The 18,302-nt window shown below is 43.1% G+C and overlaps 1 protein-coding gene across 9 annotated transcripts in view; it reads left to right on the forward strand.

Annotated features, from left to right (window-relative positions):
- LOC143693919 (bifunctional heparan sulfate N-deacetylase/N-sulfotransferase 4-like) overlaps nt 1–18,302 on the forward strand; it is a 67,912-nt gene that overhangs the window by 11,223 nt on the left and 38,387 nt on the right. For all 9 annotated transcript variants that reach the window (XR_013181936.1, XR_013181933.1, XR_013181932.1 and 6 more), the window contains exon 2: nt 3,310–4,547. Coding sequence is in view for 3 of the 9 variants with exons in the window: in XM_077176784.1 (XP_077032899.1) it covers nt 3,567–4,547 (981 nt within the window). In the remaining 6 variants the exon portion in view is untranslated. The remainder of the gene's footprint in view (nt 1–3,309; nt 4,548–18,302) is intronic.

Below are 18,302 nucleotides of genomic sequence, written 5' to 3' on the forward strand. Positions count from 1 at the left end.
AGCTCCCCCAGCCCACACACCAAGTGTGCTGGCTCAGGCACCGAGCTCTGGGGGAAGCTGTGCCCGTGGGAGCTGGCCCACGAGGAGCCAGCTTGAATTCCTGCTGCACAGCTACTACATGGCATTACCAGGGGGCTGCTTCTCCTGGCTGTTGTGCCATCAGTTTTAAATAGTCAAGTCCTAATCTCCCAATCAATCATCTTCAGAAGCAGCACGCTTTAGTCATCCATCAAATGCCTTTCTGCGGGCAAGCAGGAAGTGTTATTTAGCAAGGAGGCAGCAATTTTTAAACCTCCATTTTTCTTCAGCTGCCTGAATTAAAGAAAAATTAATTAAGAGTCCCTGCAGATGTGTCTGACATCACAACAGAGCTGTACCACAGTGCTCTGCTCTTGCTGGGCCAAGGCCCCACATGGAGGAAATCAGCTGAATGGACAAGATCTACTGAAGGACCAGCCCTGGATGAGTGCAGACTTGATTCCTCAACCAAATGTGCCCAGCTTTGGCCTTTACCTTCCTGGAGAGTCAGTGGATGCTCATCAGTGACCACAGGAGCACAGGACCTCAAATACCAGTTACCAAAATGAAACTCCATAAGTAACACTAATTATGAAATATGGCCTATTTTCATGTTGCTCAAATTCATCTAGCACAGGAACTCTCGAAGATAGTTGAATTCTGGAGTGAATGTAAAGCTGTTGAACTTTCAGGAGGAGAGTTTCAAAGGCACAAATGGCACTTAACTTCCAATTATGCCTTGGAGAAAGTTCCACTAATGGCTATTTTAGCTGATTTATTTTCATAACCTTTAATTACCTCACACCATTCTTTTTTTTACTGAACAGTATAATCAGTTCAACAGATCAGCTGAAAAACAATGCACAGATGGAACACTGTCTGCTCCAGTGCCAGGTTTCCTTATGCAGGTTTAAATTCTTTATCAATTTTATGTAATAATACATCTCAAGAAGTGGGAATACTTGCACTTAATTACAACATCTACATACAACAGATAGAAGCTAACATGAAATCTGATTATTAATATTTTATCTCAATGAGATTTTACCAGTGTTATTGGGAGGAAATAATTAGGGATGAAGACCACAGTTTTGTTTTGACTAGTATAAAGTCAGGGGCTTCTCCTGTTTTAGTAACACAAGCTGTAATATTCGTGAAGTTTATTGTTTTGACAGCTTGCAATACCAGTACCCAGGAGATCCGGCAGGGCCAAACACTGAAGAAAAACCGTGCCATTTTAGGTCTTCTCACAAGCTATTCCCTTGTGCCACAGGTGGAGGCTGGAAGATTTGCAAAGTATTCAGGGTGATCCAGCGGCACATTTCTTCGGGCAGAACTCCTGGCTTTTATTTAATTTTAAACATGGGAGTCTTAATTAAGGTGTTTTACGTGCCCTGAGGATTTGCGAAGCCTTTTGGCGGGAGCGTGGCCGCAGGCAGGGAGGGCTGCGGAGCGAGGGGAGAGCCGGTGCTGCCTCGCAAAAGCAAGAAGCGATTGCCCTCTAGTGCCCAAAGCAAGCCGAGGATGCACAGCCCGGCGAGCGGGAGTTCAAGATTCTTTCCCAGTCACCTGCCTGTCTGGTGCTGACCGAACAGGCTTTTTGCAGTCACCTCTTTGAGGGGGGACACATGACCCAGCCCAGGAGGCTGCCCCTCTCACGGACAGCAGGAGTCCTGATCTGATAAAGCCCTGAGTGAGTCCTCAATGTCACCCAAACTCCAACACTGTCTTGCAGAGGATGCTTCACTTGATCCAGTGTTATCTTTTGAAGGAATCTTAATTGGAGGTTTAATAAGAAGTGAAATCCCAGCAGGCAGACAATTGTAGAACAAGGGAAGCACCAAAGCAGGGCAAATACTCTTAAGATTATCAGGACAACTTCAATTTCCTAATGGTAGCTGTGATTCCTCTTACATTTGTTCTCTCACACATAAGAAATGAGTAAATGCAGAAGAGGTTTCCTATTTCTGTCCCTACCTCACTCCCCTCTTGGCCAGTTGTGTGACACAACAGGATCACTTCTGGAACACCCCACAGTCCAGGGGTATCAATATCTCCTTCCAAGCTGCCAACTGAGGAAAGTAAATCAGATAAGAGCTTGAACCTGCCAGAGTCACAAATAGTCTCAGAAAAAAACGCCTTCTTTCTAAATGCTTCTTAGAAGCATTTCCCAGTTTCAGGTACAAACCTTAGGATGAATGAATAGTTTTCAGAACACAAGTCAAAAGTGTAATCTGAGTTAATGGAAGAGGACACGTCAACTGGAAGGATCTGCCTGGAAAAAGCATTTCTTCCCAGCAGTTCCAAAATCGTTCCTTGTTTACTGTCTCACATTGTTCCAACAGACAAACAATATCAATAATTCACAAAGATGTTAATTCCTGCTTAAATCCATAGAGAAGCATGGGCTATTTATTTAGTTAGCTTTAACTGTCTCTGAGTCATCGGGTTTACTGTTACCAGTGGCAATTTCTCATGAACTTAGGCGGAATTGCACAAGGGCTTCAGAGCAATGAGGTTTAGGTACCCTATACTTCATGCACACAGGGGCAGACCAGAGGCTGAGGGCTTCAGCCAGAGGTGCCATGGACCAGCACACACAGCACCTACTTGCCCACCTAGCACTAAAACAGCTTCCTTGAGGTACATCTCCTGCTACACAGCACCTCCCATTGATCCCTGGGGGAGGCAGAGCCAAGCACAGCTGCACCCCATTAGTAGCAGCCTGCTCATTCACTTGGAAAATCCCCACAGAATCTTTATAGTTCCTAAACCGGACCATGAACTCTGCTTGCTCCAATTGCAGAATGGAAACTGGAGAGAAAGCCCTACAAATCTCTCCTCAAGCTCCTGTCATGTCTTTCACTTTGGTCACATTAGTTTTCCAACCCAACACAGAATTTATCCCTTATGCGGTTTGAATTTAGTGTACAATATGGTCCCAGATTTATCAAAGATTGACTTTGTCCAAATTTTGCCCCTAAAATCTTCCATTGTTCCCATCTGCAATAGCAATGATGCATTTTAGATAAGAAAAGCAGATAAGGAGATGCACATCCTCAACAAGTTTTCTTCAGAATTAATTTCTGTATCGTAAGAACACGGAGGAACTGTTTAATGCAGCTTATCTTAATGCACCAAGAAAGAAAGTGACACTGAGTGCTCCTTGAACTACTCAGGAACTTCCCTCTTTACTCACATTACCAATACCAATCACCGGCCTTATTAATGTTGGTTTTAATTACTTTATGGATTTTGTTTTACTTACTCTTCTTTTACTTCTTGTTGCAGATAATGTTAAGAGTCCTCTTCATTGATTATTGGCAGCTGCTGCTCTTTGAGAAAACCTCTGCCAATTTGTCTTTCTGGATCCTTTGACTTCCCGCTCTTACAGCCTTACAGCCTCCCCGAACGCCCCATAAATGCACTGCAATGGTCACATGAACACCTTGGAAAGGGCACCTCTGCAACTCCTCGTTCCCATGGCACATTAGGTGGCGCATCTGGAAGAGTGCTAAGTCCAGCAGGAGCTGGAAGCCCTGCCAAAGATGAATCTCATCGGGAAGCTCCGCAGAAGCTTCCGAATGCTGGTCATTCTCCTGGCCACCTTCTGCTTGGCAAATATTGTCATCTCCGCCTATTTCCTCTACACTGGCTACAAGCAGGAAATGGCCCTCGTGGAAAGCACTGGGCAAGCAGAGTGCGAGGACCTCAAACTTCTGCCCTACAGGTCTGCGGAGCTGAGAACACCTAAGCCAATTGATCCCTCTTGGACTGATCCCACTGCGCTCCTGTTTGTGGAAAGCCAGTACTCCCAGCTGGGGCAAGACATCATAGCCATCCTCGAGTCCAGCAAGTTTCAGTACCACATGGTCATTGCACCAGCCAAGGGGGACATTCCCCCTCTCACAGACAACGGGAGAGGGAAGTACACCATTGTTATATACGAGAATATTTTAAAGTACGTGTCCATGGACTCATGGAATAGAGAGCTTCTGGAAAAATACTGTGTGGAATACAGTGTTAGCATAATTGGTTTTCATAAAGCCAATGAGAACAGCTCCCCCAGCAGCAGGCTGAAAGGGCTGCCCTTGCAGCTGTACAACAACGTGGCGCTGCGAGACTGCGTGGTGAACCCTCGCTCGCCCCTGCTGCGCATCACAAAAGCGCCCAGGCTGGAGCAGGGCCCCCTGCCTGGTCAGGACTGGACGGTGTTCCAGTTCAACCACTCCACCTACCAGCCCGTGCTGCTGGGTGAGCTGCAGCCCGCCAGGCCCACCCCGGCCTCACTGCCCCGCGCTGCTCTCCATGCGACCGTCATCCAGGACCTGGGCCTGCACGATGGCATCCAGAGAGTCCTCTTTGGGAACAACCTGACCTTCTGGCTCCACAAGCTTATCTTCATTGACGCCATCTCCTTCCTGTCAGGGAAGAAGCTGACGCTGTCCTTGGAGAGGTACATTCTGGTGGACATTGATGACATCTTCGTGGGGAAGGAGGGGACGAGGATGAACATCAAGGATGTGAAGGTAAGGCAAGAACTGGAGGCTACCATCCCAAACATGGGTGTGTGCTAATGGGGGTTTAAAAGGAGGCAAAGCTTGAAAAAGCTCAGCAGCTCTTTTTCCTGGTAAGGGCTGGAAGTGCACAAGTGCAGCCAGCAGATACATAAACCACAGCCTGAGATTAAAAGCCATTTTTCCCACATACATGCAGAGAGATACACTTGTGGATGTGTACATGTAGGGGCATACACATGTATGTTGCACATATATAATATCTTGCACATATATAATATCTTCTAGAGGCCTGTTCTGTATTATTTCTCTCACTATTGCTGTCAAGTAGCCAGAACAGTACAAGACGGTTGCCTTTTAAAACCTCACCATCACTGCATTTACAAAAACCAAAAAGAGCCAAAGGAAAAAGAGCCTGAAGAAGTCACAGCCCCAGCATGACTCCTAAGAGTTAGCAGGATCATTTTCATTACCAGACTAGCAGGTAAGCATTTAAAGTTACCAGTTACAGGGTGGAAGCACAGCATGCACTTGAGCAAGTGACATAACCATCTGACAGAGTGAAAGGCCCACAGACTACTCACTGGGGGCTCCTCTACACTTATTTTCTTGATTTGTTGTATCCAGGGACACCATTAAATTTGTTCAGAGTAATTCTCAAAGATGTGTGCAGCTTGGAAAGAATAGACAGAGCTCAGCAGCATGACAGTTAGTTCTTGTCATTTTCCACATGTGGGAATCATATTCAGACATTAATTGAATCCCTAAGCATGCACTATCACATTCTCCAGCCTTTATTCTGGAGGGTTCTTCCTGCAAATACCCAATGCTTTCAGGAAGAATAAGCAAGCCTTTTGTTTTTAAAAGCAGATTTCTTTTTAATTTCCAAACCCTTATTTCCATTTCTACAATTTCTATATTCATTTGCCTCCTCTCCAGACTGTTGCAGTAGCCAAATACCCAGCAAGAGCAGTAGTCTCACATACAACTGAAACAATTTTGTACATCAGAACACTTGGGGTAATTGCATTAGCCACACCAGGTGTATGAATGCTCCTCAGGGCTGATTCTGAGCACCAAGCATGTGGAGTGCCTAGTGCCTTAGAAATCTGAGCACTGTGCACAAGCCCAGCAATAAAGTGCTTTCTCTCTGGAAATACATAGGGAAATGCTCTGAGCAAGGGCTCATACACAGGAGAAAATTCACTCCAAAGGCACTTGTGAAACAAGTTTTTCAGCAATAGCTTCCTGCCTGCACCTTTTTGAGAGAGTCTTTCTGACATGGTTTGCTGCACTAAGGAAGCCTTAATGGTACTGTTCCACAGCAGTTCAAGAGCCCACACTACCAGCAGAGCAGTGTCCACACAGGGACACTTGGAGATTCAGAGCTGAGCTCTCACTGGAATCACCTCATTATGCAGGAAAAAACCCAAGTCACCCCCCATTACTATCCAGCAGTCAACAACATTGCCAGGCAAACCTTTCCAGCTGTGCTTGGCACAGCAGCCACACTTCTGTGCTCATTACAGGAGACACAGCAGAAAACTCCACATCCAGGGGCTGCAGAAAGAGCTGGATGCTGTTAAAAGCATTCAGAATCATATTTATGTGCTGCTTGCCTTTATCCATCTGAAAACCAACCAGTCCTAGACAATAACAAGGAAAAACATCTGCCTGGGATTCAGACCTTTTTAATTGCTTTTTTTTTCAAGCAAGGCATGGTGAGCCTTCTTTCATTCATTATGTTTGAGTCAGGGTACAAAGGGAAGCTTTCATTTTTCCCACACTTCTCCAGTGCCAAATTAGCAGCCCACTTTCCTCACAAAACCAGCAGAAGTGCCACTCACAGGATAAATCCCCTCCTCACCTTACACAATTAATCACGCCACAAACACCAACCACAGGGAGAAATCTTCTGCAGGCACAGGCTTAGAACCAACCTTCTCCTCAAGCTCTCTTTTGGGGACAATATAAAGTTGATCTCCCCTTTTTAGGTGAATGTTTCACACATAAATCCACCCTGCAACTTGAGCACCCACAGATACCCTGAGGAACAAATCTCTGCCAGGTTTTAAATGAAATCTATAATGTTGAGGACAGAGTATCTCACAAACACTTGCTACACAAATCAGTCTGTTCCTACAGACTGGACATTCCCAGCATACATTAACCTACTGAACAGAATCCTGTTAATGAGCATAACATAATGAGCATAACACTGAAAGCAGAGTGCACTTTGGTTAGCTTACAGAAAAGGGTAATTACAGCCAATTAGAGAACAATCTCCCAAGTCACTGGGGAAGGAGGCAATTAAGAATCAGCAGACCTGCCTTCACCCTCTAAGGCACAGCAGCTTTGCTTGAGAGGCAAAAATAACTACTTAGGAGGCTGATATTTCAGTGATGGCAAAGCCTTGCCCTGCCTTTGGGAGACGGGGCTGTGGCTGCTCACAGAGAGCAGAGATTTAGGGACTCTCTGCTAGGCTCTCCAAATGTGCCATGCCCACCCAAATCCCTCAGAAATGCTTTAATACCCAGCCAGTCTCCTGATAACAATATTGGCATGTAACAGTAATCAAACAAGTCAACCTGTGCCTGTGTAATTACTTCCTGCAACCTAAATGTTCTTATTCCCTCACAAAGCCATTTCTCAATTAGGTGCCTCAGGGATATATATATACATATATATATATGTGTGTGTGTGTGTGTGCGTGTGCGTGCGTGTATGTGTGTGTGTATATATAGACACACACACACTTTTATAAAGGGTGGCATCAGCTACAGAAACAGAGATTAGAGAACAGGGTTATTATGGGCTCTGTTTACCACAGAAGATCTCCTAGTCCCTGGTGTTGAAGAAGTTGTGCAAGGTCATGTCTGGCTAAGTAATTAACAGGAACTCAGCAGAGCCACAGAAACCTGTTTTTCCCAGCTTTGTGGAGTTCTATCTTGAGCCTAGCGAGCCTCTGCAAATGAATTTCTCCCTTTCCTGCCTGCCAATATATTATCTCAGCGCTTGATTTTCAAAGGCAAAAGAATTCTTCAGTTAATTTGCAGAAACAGTGAATTTGTGCTCTTGTAAATGATCCTGCTTCCCAGCTACATGAGTCCAGTATCACTGGCATCAGTGATTTGGCAAAAAAACCCTGGAAATGTCTTTTTATGCTGTCTCTGGGAGAGCCACACAGAAAAAATACAAAGCTTTCACCTTTAAAGTTTGCTTTTAACTGAGCACAAAGAGGGCTGCATTTCCCAAACAAGGAGTAAGAGCTTGCTGAAGTATTGCTATTTTTCCTGTTGCCATAGTATGAGCCAGTACAATATTTACTCACCCAGGAAGAGCTCCACACAGCCACCAGGGTTTTCCAGCACCTTTCACAAATACACTTCCTATTGTTAACCCAAAAGCCCAGCAAGAGCACAGTGCAAGCTAAGGCATTTACCCTTCAATAAATAAAACAAACAAAAAACTACTCTAAATGAAGAAAAAATCTTGAACTTTTCACTTAGTACCCTCCTCTCAGCTCCAGGATTTAGACTGCAACAAACCTTCTTCCAGGGGGAGTCAGGAACCACCTGTTCCCCTGTCTTATCCCACTCTTCCAGCTGGAGCTGATGAGATAATCAAGGAGAAATTGCCTGTCCCAGCACCACCATATCCCAGAGCCCCCTTCTCTAAAAGCTCCATTTCCCCTTTCTGTAACCCCTCTAATTGTCACTGTAGGGATGGGAGGATCCTGGGACTTTCTGAGCTGCAGTAAAGTGATGGAGCCATGCTTGGGAATGTAATTTCTGTTAGTGCTGACTGCAGGCCTCCCTTCTCCCTGCAGCCTGTCTGCCTTCTCCTGCTGCCTCCCCCTCTGAGCTCCACTTCCTTCAGTGGAAATAACAATTTGTCTCTGACACCCCCTCACTGCCACAGTCTGCTCTTTATCTTTGACCTTCACCATCATTAAAATGCCTGGAACACTTAAAGCCTGTGATTTCTGGCTCACTTTAGTGTTTTCAAGACAAAAAATCATGTTGGAGTTGCATCCTTCCTGGCAATTCCAAATTAAAAAGTACTGGCACAGCAGGGAGCTGAGCTCAACCACTCCATCTCTCCAGCATATGATTATCCCTGATTTTTGTGCAAGGACAGCTGCTTTTGGGTGGAACTACTGGAAATGTCTGGGCCCCGTCACCAGGCATGGCAGCATGGTCAGTCCTGAGATAAAACACTCACCCTGATACCCTTTTAATCATAATAAGCCCCTTGCAGTAAAGTAGCCATGGCCATGGCCAGCCCAGGGAGAAGCTGAGCCCAGGAAGCCAGAGCAGAGCCAAGCATTAGTCACTGAGGCTGGGTGACACTTCTGTCACCTTCTGAAGCACTTGAGAGTGACACAATGAAGTGGAGTCTGCAGCTCCCATTTTTGGACAGTCTCCAAGTCCTTAAAAATGAATTCAAAAAGCAGCTGAGAGGCATTACATGAAAACTTTAATAATATTTTTTTTAAATGGGAGTGCCTGCTCCATTCTGCTTCATCAGAGATGACAGTTAATTCAGTATTTTCCTTGTTCAGGTCTCTTGAATCACCCAATTCTTTCTGTAATAATTTGAGTGTTGAATACTGCTCAAGTGCCTTGTCAAGACACATCAGACAGAATGTTTCATACTTCTTTTGTTTCAACAGGGCCTGTGATTTCATTCAGAACTTCAGTAGCAGTGTAGTTAAACACCACAATTCCCTTGGCACCAGCAGAACCTGTATTCTTCTCCTTGGCAGCCTGATGGATTGACTGTCTATCCAAGGACCCTCCTGAATTCTAATAGATTTGGGGTTCTCTCGTCTGCCAGCTTCCCACTCAAAATTAGGTGGTCTTCAGAGTGTTTTATAGAGTCTTGCCAGAAAACACATTCTGGTGGCTCAAATTTTCCACCTCTTGAATTTATTAAACAATTATCTCCCTAGCAAGATTTTCCTCAATGTTCAAAAACTCACTTGGTATTCTTCTGTCGCAGGGAACACACTGGTTTTTGATCTGTAGGGTTCAATTTGGTATTGTTTGTACAAGCATCACAGAATTAATCTCAGAAGTTTGAGGTTTTTTCCCCAAGAAAAAAAGTCTAACATTCCACAAAAGAACAAATGAATTATTAAAAAAAAGTGAGAGAAATCATCCTTCATTCTGGCTATAAGAACTCAAGAGAACTTCATTTTGAAAAGCATTTTAAAATTTGATGTTTTTAAAAACATCACAATCCTTTTTATAATATAGAAATGGCAGGTCTTCCAGGTCAAATTCAGATTTCTGGTGCTCACATCCTGTGCCAAGCTGACTTGTGTCACATTGCTCTTCTACACTTGCACTGATTTCCTGGATTTGTACTCATTTCTTGAATCCTTTCTCCAAACCAATTCTGAAGTCATAGGTTATATCAAAATGGAATATATTTCCAGGATACACGTGGTACTCTATTTAATTTAGCCTCACTTAGGGAATCCACAGGAGCCAAAAAACACATCTGCTTAATATCAGCCCCTCCAGAGACCTGCATTAACCTGAGCTTTAAAACAACACATATTAGTTAAAAAGGAGCCCTAGCAGCTGCTTCCTGCAGAAAACAACACTCTGCAATGATGGAATGGCCTTGTAGAAGAGCCAGGCAGTGCAGACTGCAAGAGCAGTCATAATTATTGCCTTAAAAGCACTTGAAGCAGCAATAAACACATTAGCAGGAGCCCATCCATAATGCAGCTCCTTCAGGAGCAACGTTACTTAAGTGACTTTAAATAAGCCTTTGTCATCCAAATGGGAGCAGGAGGAACACTTGGAGCAAAAGCTCAATTTAGCACTCTTGGCATTATTCAAATGATGTGCAAGTGGCAGTGCCCAGGACAAGGGTGGGGACAGGGAGGGATGAACAAACAGGTGAGAAACTGAGAAAATCTCCCAGAGAAAATGAGAAATTTGAGACTCCAATTACTTAGCAATAATTAACCAGGAGTTTTCTGTCAACCTCTGTGTTACAATGAAGTATAAAACCAAATATTTGACTATGTCTGGCTTCAAATCCTTAGACATATCCACCCACCTCTATAGCTTTACATACATATCGTCACAGAAATTGTCTTAGAGTCTTTGTCTTTTCTGTGAATATGGCCAAAGATCCCTTCAGTGACTGCTTTTACTCCCAGTGTTCTACACCTCCACCTGTCTTCTTTCCATCCAGGCAGAAAAAAACCCCAAAAAAGTACTACAGAGTTTTTTTCACCTCATGGGAAATTCTAATATAAGACTATTTAGTAATTTAACTTTGTCATTTTGTGTCAACAAAATTTCTAATGTTAAATATGGTAATTTATAACTTAAATAGTCACACCCATTTTAGAGATAATGTCTTAAGATATAAAGTTAAGTTAGTTAACAATTTCTCTCCAGAAATGTCAGGGAGAAAACAAAACCATTTTTATTCAAGTCCATTAAGAATTTAATTTTCAGTACTTACAAGAAAATTAAAGGACAAGCTAATAAGAATTTCCTGCAAACCAGTGTATTAGTTAAAACACTTCATGGCTTTCTTTAGGAAACAAAGCCATTGATCAAGTATTTTTTTCCTCTTCAGAAGCACAAATTTTACATGTCCCTTACCAAGCCATGAAAATTTTCTCTAAATAATTGTAAGCCTTCCTCTTGTCTGTGTTTCTGTTCTTTCTGCTAAGTACCAGCACTTTCTTAGTCTGCTGTTCCCATTTTTCATCCAGACAACATGCAAACACAAGTGGGATCTGTGGTGTGGGACACACTCAGCTTCTCTGGCACATCATATCCCTGCTATTTTTAACACTTCTGATTGGAAAGGATGAATCCCTTATATCAGAGTTTAATTTTTTAATTGATGCCATCATTTAATTTGAATTTTAGCATTTAGTTTTGAAAAAACACAAACTAAATCTATTAAAGCTAATACCACCCTCCTAATACTTTCTGACAAAGGTATGGAAAAATTCAAAGAGTTAGAGGTTAGGATTTTAATTTTCCCTCCATCCTACTTGTTTAGCCATTTATCCTTATACTTACAAATGGGTGGAAAATCCTTCCAAAATGTCAAAGTGACAAGGCAGAGGAAAATTAAGTTCATATTCCTTTTACTTGATCAACCTGGATTGCTCCAGTGAAACAGCTTCCCGTGGCAAAATATTGATTTATGAAATGCACAATGTTTCACTGGAATATGATTCAAACAAAATTGTGTTCTGCCAGCTCCTCTGCTCTGGCAGACTAAAGGAAAAGGGGGCAATTTGTAGAATATTAAAAAAAAAAAACTCCAAAGATCATAATTAAATGTAGCCTTGGAATTGCTGATCTTCCAGAAATTAAAAAATGCAAGTAATTCACACTTTGCTGAGACACTCCTTTAATACAAGAATTTCCCAGGAAATGGATATTTCAGGTTTTTGCTGCCTCTTCATTTTACTTGAAAGACAGAATTATTAACGTAGCTTTTACATTACATATTAAATCTAAAATAGCAACACTGAGGCAATTCCTAAAAGTTGTCTCAATATTCCACTTGAACTGCTGGGATTGAATCAGACTCCACTAAAGCCATTGGCTTCAGCACCTGTGTGTTTTTCACCCCAAAACCTCAGCCCTTCTAGTAAAAAATGGTATAAAAAATGATGGAATTCACATTTTTGACAGCAGACTATTTGCCTGCCTGGCCCAAACCTGATGAAATATTGGCTCTTCAAGCTGTCAGTGATTCTTGATAGCACAAATGCTTTTTTTAGTGGAGACCCAATTGTTCTTTGAGGGCAGCAAGTTGTACCTGGGGAAAAGCAGCCTGGTGAAGAGCAGGACAAGGGAGACAGGCTCAGGGGATGAGGATCAAAGTGCTTTGTCCATTTTCCAGTAATATTTAATCCCTGAGGGTCACAAGACTGGAGACCTCCTTTGTAATAATATTTACTGTAGGTTTTTCAACAAATTAGCACACATGTTTGGGAATTAATTGAATATACATGCATAAATTAGCATTAATCTATATGAATCTACAATTAATAGAGATTAAATACTCTATAATCTTATTAATTTAGGAGTTCCAGGGACAAGTGTGAACTGCTGAGGCTATGCTCTGCATGGTTAATAGTAACAATAACAACAATAATGCATTACATTTAAAAAATAGGTTCATCTGTAGAATGTGAATTCTTTAATAAAAAAGCTCTGCATGTCTCTTCCTAGTAACACATCCCAAGATTTATGTGCATCATAAACAAACATGTCTGTGGTATTATCAAGTGTAATTCCTCTGTATTTGTTATTAGGAAAGGGAATATGGTTTCCCATATGCTTTCCCTCTTATTTCTGCTGTATCTGGGCACAGGCTCCCAGTACATTATCAGGAAACAAAACCCACCCATCCCTGATGTAAATATTGCAAGGTGAGTGTTAAAGACCAGAGGAAATTTTGGGCAGGAAACCTGTGCCTGGGAAGAGCCCACTGTAGGATGGTTAAAACCACCTTTCTGTCTTCAACTGCTCAAAGCCATCTGAGATTGCACCCACAGAAATATTCTGGATTATTCATTTCACTGGTGACCTAACACATGGGTGTGCTGAACTCCAGCAGAGCAGAGAGGGGGCAAACAAGGGGAATGCACAGCTCAAAGGAGAGCTTGAGGTGTAAGGAAGGTTTTCCACTATGGAAAAAAAGCACCCAGCTTTTAGCTCTTTCTCATTTTACAGCTGCAAATTATATCCAGGCTCTGGATGTACACCTTGCCAAATAGACCTGTTGGGCTAGCAGAGCATTACCCAAGCAAAGCCTGTCACAGCAATTCAGTATTTCTCATTTCTAAACAGCTATTCCCATATAATATAAAATTATGGCATTACCCTTCAGCTGTGAGAGTAACAGAATCTCTCACTTCAGAAATGAGTGGAAATTTAGTGTAACAACTATAATTAAAAGCTTAATAGTTTGCGGAACATATTTTTCCCAGTTTAATGATCCTGTGTTACATGAATTCATACTTTACACTGTAAGTAGCTACAGTTTTCAATGGGAATATTTAGAGGGAAAAGTGCTGCCTTTAATGATTAAGATCAAAAGCAAGTAGATTTAAAAGTTAACTGCCTCAGCCACTTTCTGGCTGCCACCAAAATGCATATGAATGGCTCTGAAACAGCAATCTGTTGTAAGCAAAAACCAAACCTTCCCCCCCAACCTTTCTGTCTCAATTTAGCACTCTTGGCATTATTCAAATGATGTGCATTGTCTTTTTTAAGACAATGCCATACAAGTATTCCATGTGCTGGTGAGATCAGCTCTCCTCCCTGTTCCCACGTGCTGGAGACCTATCACCACAAGGGCTCACAACCAGGGCGCTCCTGGATGTGAATTCAGAGAAAAGCCATGAGTTTCAACTATTAGGAGACTTAGGAAAGGATCACAAACACTGATTTTTCACTGGGTTATTATTGCCATCAGCCATTATTACTCTTGGAAGACATACTGCTCCTCTAGGATGTGCTCAGGGAGCTTGGGAGCAGCTGGCTTGCTGTGGGCACTCACACAGAATCACAGAATAATGAGGTTGGAAGAGACCTCTAAGATCATCGAGTCCAACCTGTGCCCTAACACTTCAACTAGACTATAGCACCAAGTGCCATGTCAGTCTTTTTTTAAACACATCCAGGGATGGTGATTCCACCACCTCCCTGGGAAGAGCATTCCAGTACACATAGAAAAAGGCTGGAAAAGCCATGTAGAAGGGCTTCCTGTTAGCGGGAGTTTCCTCCCTAGGAAGCTACCGCAAGGACTGAAAGATTCCATCACTTTTCCACAATTACATTGCACCACTTGAATTTCTCAAGGTGCAGGTTTGAGTTTTTTGCCAGATTCTATTCCAGAGTGATCTGAGGAGCAGCAGTACTTCAGTTTTTCTCTGAGTATAATTTTCCCACATATAGGAAAGGTGTGGTGATACTTTTGAACATGAAACATTTCCTTTGACTGTTAAAGAGATTTGTTCTCAATTTTACCTGAAATCACCTAATTTTATGAAGAAGTAGCCTACTGAAAGTTCTGCAATGGTTCATTTCAAATGTGCCAGCCTCAGCTGGTGGTCTGGGTTGATTTTGTTGGACAACATACCGGCCTTTCATGTTTCTGGTTCAAGAGAACTGAGTGGAAGTGTAACATGGGCATTGCCATTTAACTTTGGATCTTCCAGCCTCCTCCTCTGGACAGCTCACTATGCTGTCTTCATGCTGGAAAGGATAATAAAGCAGTGGTAAGCAGGAGGATTTTCTGGGATGGAGGGATTTTAAACCTATCCTGAAGGACAATAAAGGCTTTAGTTCCCTCTGCACTGAACCTGATGGAGCAGGGGGTGGCAGAAGCACTCTGATCTCTGGTGAAAGAGATGCAGTGTAAAGCAAGAACATTTGCCTGGAAATTCCCTTTTCGTTCCACAGAAACATCCAATTCTAGTTATCAAAACACTGAAGCCAGCTCCCTGGATAATGGAAGGCAGCATCACAAAGAAGGAAGAAAGGTCAGAGAAGTTAAGCTCTGCCAGACAAGTATCAAGCATCTCAAAAATATTAAAAAGCAACACTTAATCCTAGTGGTTTTTAAAGCACACCCTTACTCATCAAGATTCTGCAAAATGAAAGTTTCACAATAACCAAGGAAAACAGTTCTCCAGACTTCCCTGGATGCTGATTTTTATGGAGAGGGTGGGCAATGGGCAGACTCACACAGGGAAAAGCCCCAAACATGGAGGCACTCTCTTAAAGCCACAGGACACATCCATCCTTGTGCCAGCACGCCCATTCTGAGCCCTGAAGGACACACCTCAGTTCAGGATGTATCACCTGCTCCAATCTCTCCTCTATGATTGAATGTGTGCAGAAAAAACCCCTGAATTCCCCACCACAAAGCATATACAGCAGGTAGTTTTTGAGCAGTAAATTTAAGGCAGGGATTTGACATTGCTGGTAGGTGCTCAGAATTTTGAGATGAATGTACATGATGAGAACTTGAAGAAAGTTTTATTTTTGTGACAAGCTATCCAAGTGAATGATTTCCAAGGGCAGTGAAGGAACAGAAAACCACTCTGATTAAACCTTAGTAGATCCAAGTCCATAAATTAAAGAAGATAAATAAGGTAGCCTCCATTAGTCTGGCCTTTAAATAATTTATAGCAACTGAGTACCCACCTGTAACAGATTGTAGAGCTTATTTGTAATTTTTTTTTTTTTTTTTTTTTTTTTTGCTTAAGAAAACAAGTCTGAAGCACCAAAACACAAGAAAAAGAAAGAATATACAACTCAACCAAAATGCAGTTGTTGCTGTTACTTGTCTTTTACCCTATATTTGTACTGCGCCAAGGAGAGAGAGGGACTTTGATCCTTTTTTTTGGGCATGGCCTAATCATGACCTGAGCTAACTAATGAGCAGTGTGGGTTTTAGGTGGGTGACATGCAGCACAGTGACTGACACCAGCACAATTTTCTGCCACAGGACCACTATGGCTCAGCAACCATTTTTTATTAACGTACTACTTTAGACCTTGATGTTGTCCCTGTAAAGCCTTGAGATGGTTTTGCCATTCAATTTGTATTTTAGGGATTAATTTTGTGATTGATCAGAGCTGACATGAGGACTCTCTCCCTGCCTTTTGGGCCTCTTTCTTGGGAGCTCTACAGTGGAATTAGAGAGAGACAAACCCCACCTGCCTTGTGCAGATTGGATATGGGGAAATAGAGCATCTCTTCTTTATTTCATGGAGCTGTTGTGCTGGCCAGGCTGAACTGCAGCCACAGGGAGCAGAGCCACTGAAATCAAAACAAGCATTCCTGATCATGTTGTTTCAAAAACTGGACCAATAATCCTTGATCTCCCACTGGCAGATTGCCTTCCCCTGATTCCCCTGCCTGAAGAGTCATTCCTCAAGAGATTTCTATTACTGGAGATGCTTAAACTTCTCAAAAGTCAGAACTGATAAGAAATAATCTCTAAACCCCCTCACTGCTCTGCTCCAAGTGCCACCAGCTCCTGACCCTGCTGCATGGACCTGCAGGGAGGGATCCTGCTCAGCCTTGGGCTTGTGCCAGCAGCTCCCCACAGCCCAGGGGATTGCCCCCTGCTCTCAGCTTGGGCACAGGCTGGCTTTTCCCCTCCGAGCACTTGGCAGCACATTTGGTTAGTATTCCTAGAAAATCCTTCAGCATCAGCAGTGATTGATACTGGAGACCCTCAGTGCTGCCCCAAACAGGCTGTAAATCTTCTCTCTTCTGACACAGAGCAGCAATCACTGCTGGCAGGGAGCCACTGCAGCCACTCCCTGCTCCTGCAGCTCCTGCAGCAGCTCCTGTGGATGCTCCCAGCCAGGCCTAATGCCTTTGATCCTCCCCAGAATGAGAGCAATTGCCTTAATTCATCTGTGTGGCCCTGTTAAAATAAACCCTGCTTCTTAGTCATGCTCCCTATTTTCCATTCATACTTTCTGCCCTGTTAGACTGTCCCCCTGCTCTTCATTTGAGCTTTTTGCTGCTAGATGCTCTAACAAGGCCAAGAAATCCTTTTTCCAAGAAGAGAGACTGGATGATTGCCATGGATATTTTTATGTATGTGTGCACCCACACTTGAGCAGTTGGTCAGGATGCTCTCATTGCCAGGCTGTGTCACACTCAGCATCATCTCTTCTAATACTAAATCAAGAGCCACCTCCTGAGTTCTCAGGGATGTTATTCACCACTTAGTCATCAGCAAGTAGTAAATTTGCTGCAGGATCCCCCCCATTCATCTCCTTCTGCTGCAACTGGTTGAACCTCTACTGGGACAGATGCACTCCTCTAGGTCAAATTAAATGCAGGTAGGCTCCTGACAGTTTTCTGACTTCAGGACAGAGTTACAGCACAGCAGCAGAAACAGATCTGATAAAGTGGGTTATTCCATTCAAGAAGTAAAAACATCTTTTTTCCTGTTTCCAATAAACATACTACACAAGTATTTGCAAATCATCACCTGTTTCTTGCTTCAAAGAAACCCACCTATCCTGTCAGACCTCACACAAAGGCAGCAAACTCCAGGGAAATGCTGAACAGGCTCAGGTAATAGCTCTACAATGAAAAATAGATCTGCAGCCAGAGCTGGCTGTGTTCAGCCCCAGCTGAGAGCTCCCTGTTAATTATTTATATGGCACTGTGGATTAGCAGGCTGCTTCACAGGAATAAAAACAGAAGGAAATGCAGTCCCAGCCCTAGGGAAGGCAGGGCCAAAGCCCTGGCTGTGCCCAGTGCTCTGCAGCCAGCACTGGGAGTGGCACCATTTGCAGGAAGGACTGGGTGAGAAGTGTCTCCAGGTCTGTGAGGTTTGGCAGTTTCCCTCTGATCCAGCCCCTGCAATTCCAGTCAGGTTTGGCATAGGGTACAGGATAAGTGATTTCAAAATCCCATTAAAGATTTTACTAACACCAATGCCTAAACTGCTTTCAAACTCTGGCCACTAAGTCAGTAATGTGGATTCTTGCTAATTCCTACACTCTGGTATTATCTGCTATAAGCATGGGAAGTTGGCTAAAATCCTCACCACACAGAAATCATCAACTCAGCTTCCCTGGGCTTAAAAATTCCTCAGCAAGCTGAGTTTTAACAAGTGCAGATACAGCTGAGTTGATTGTCCCCCTTATGACAGAAATTTATGGTCCAATCTCAAAGCTGAAAATAAGGAACTTAAAATCCCGGTCTTGCAGTGACCCCATCAGTA

The sequence above is a fragment of the Agelaius phoeniceus genome, chromosome 4 (genome assembly GCF_051311805.1).
Source record: "Agelaius phoeniceus isolate bAgePho1 chromosome 4, bAgePho1.hap1, whole genome shotgun sequence".
NCBI classification, from domain to species: Eukaryota; Metazoa; Chordata; class Aves; order Passeriformes; family Icteridae; genus Agelaius; species Agelaius phoeniceus.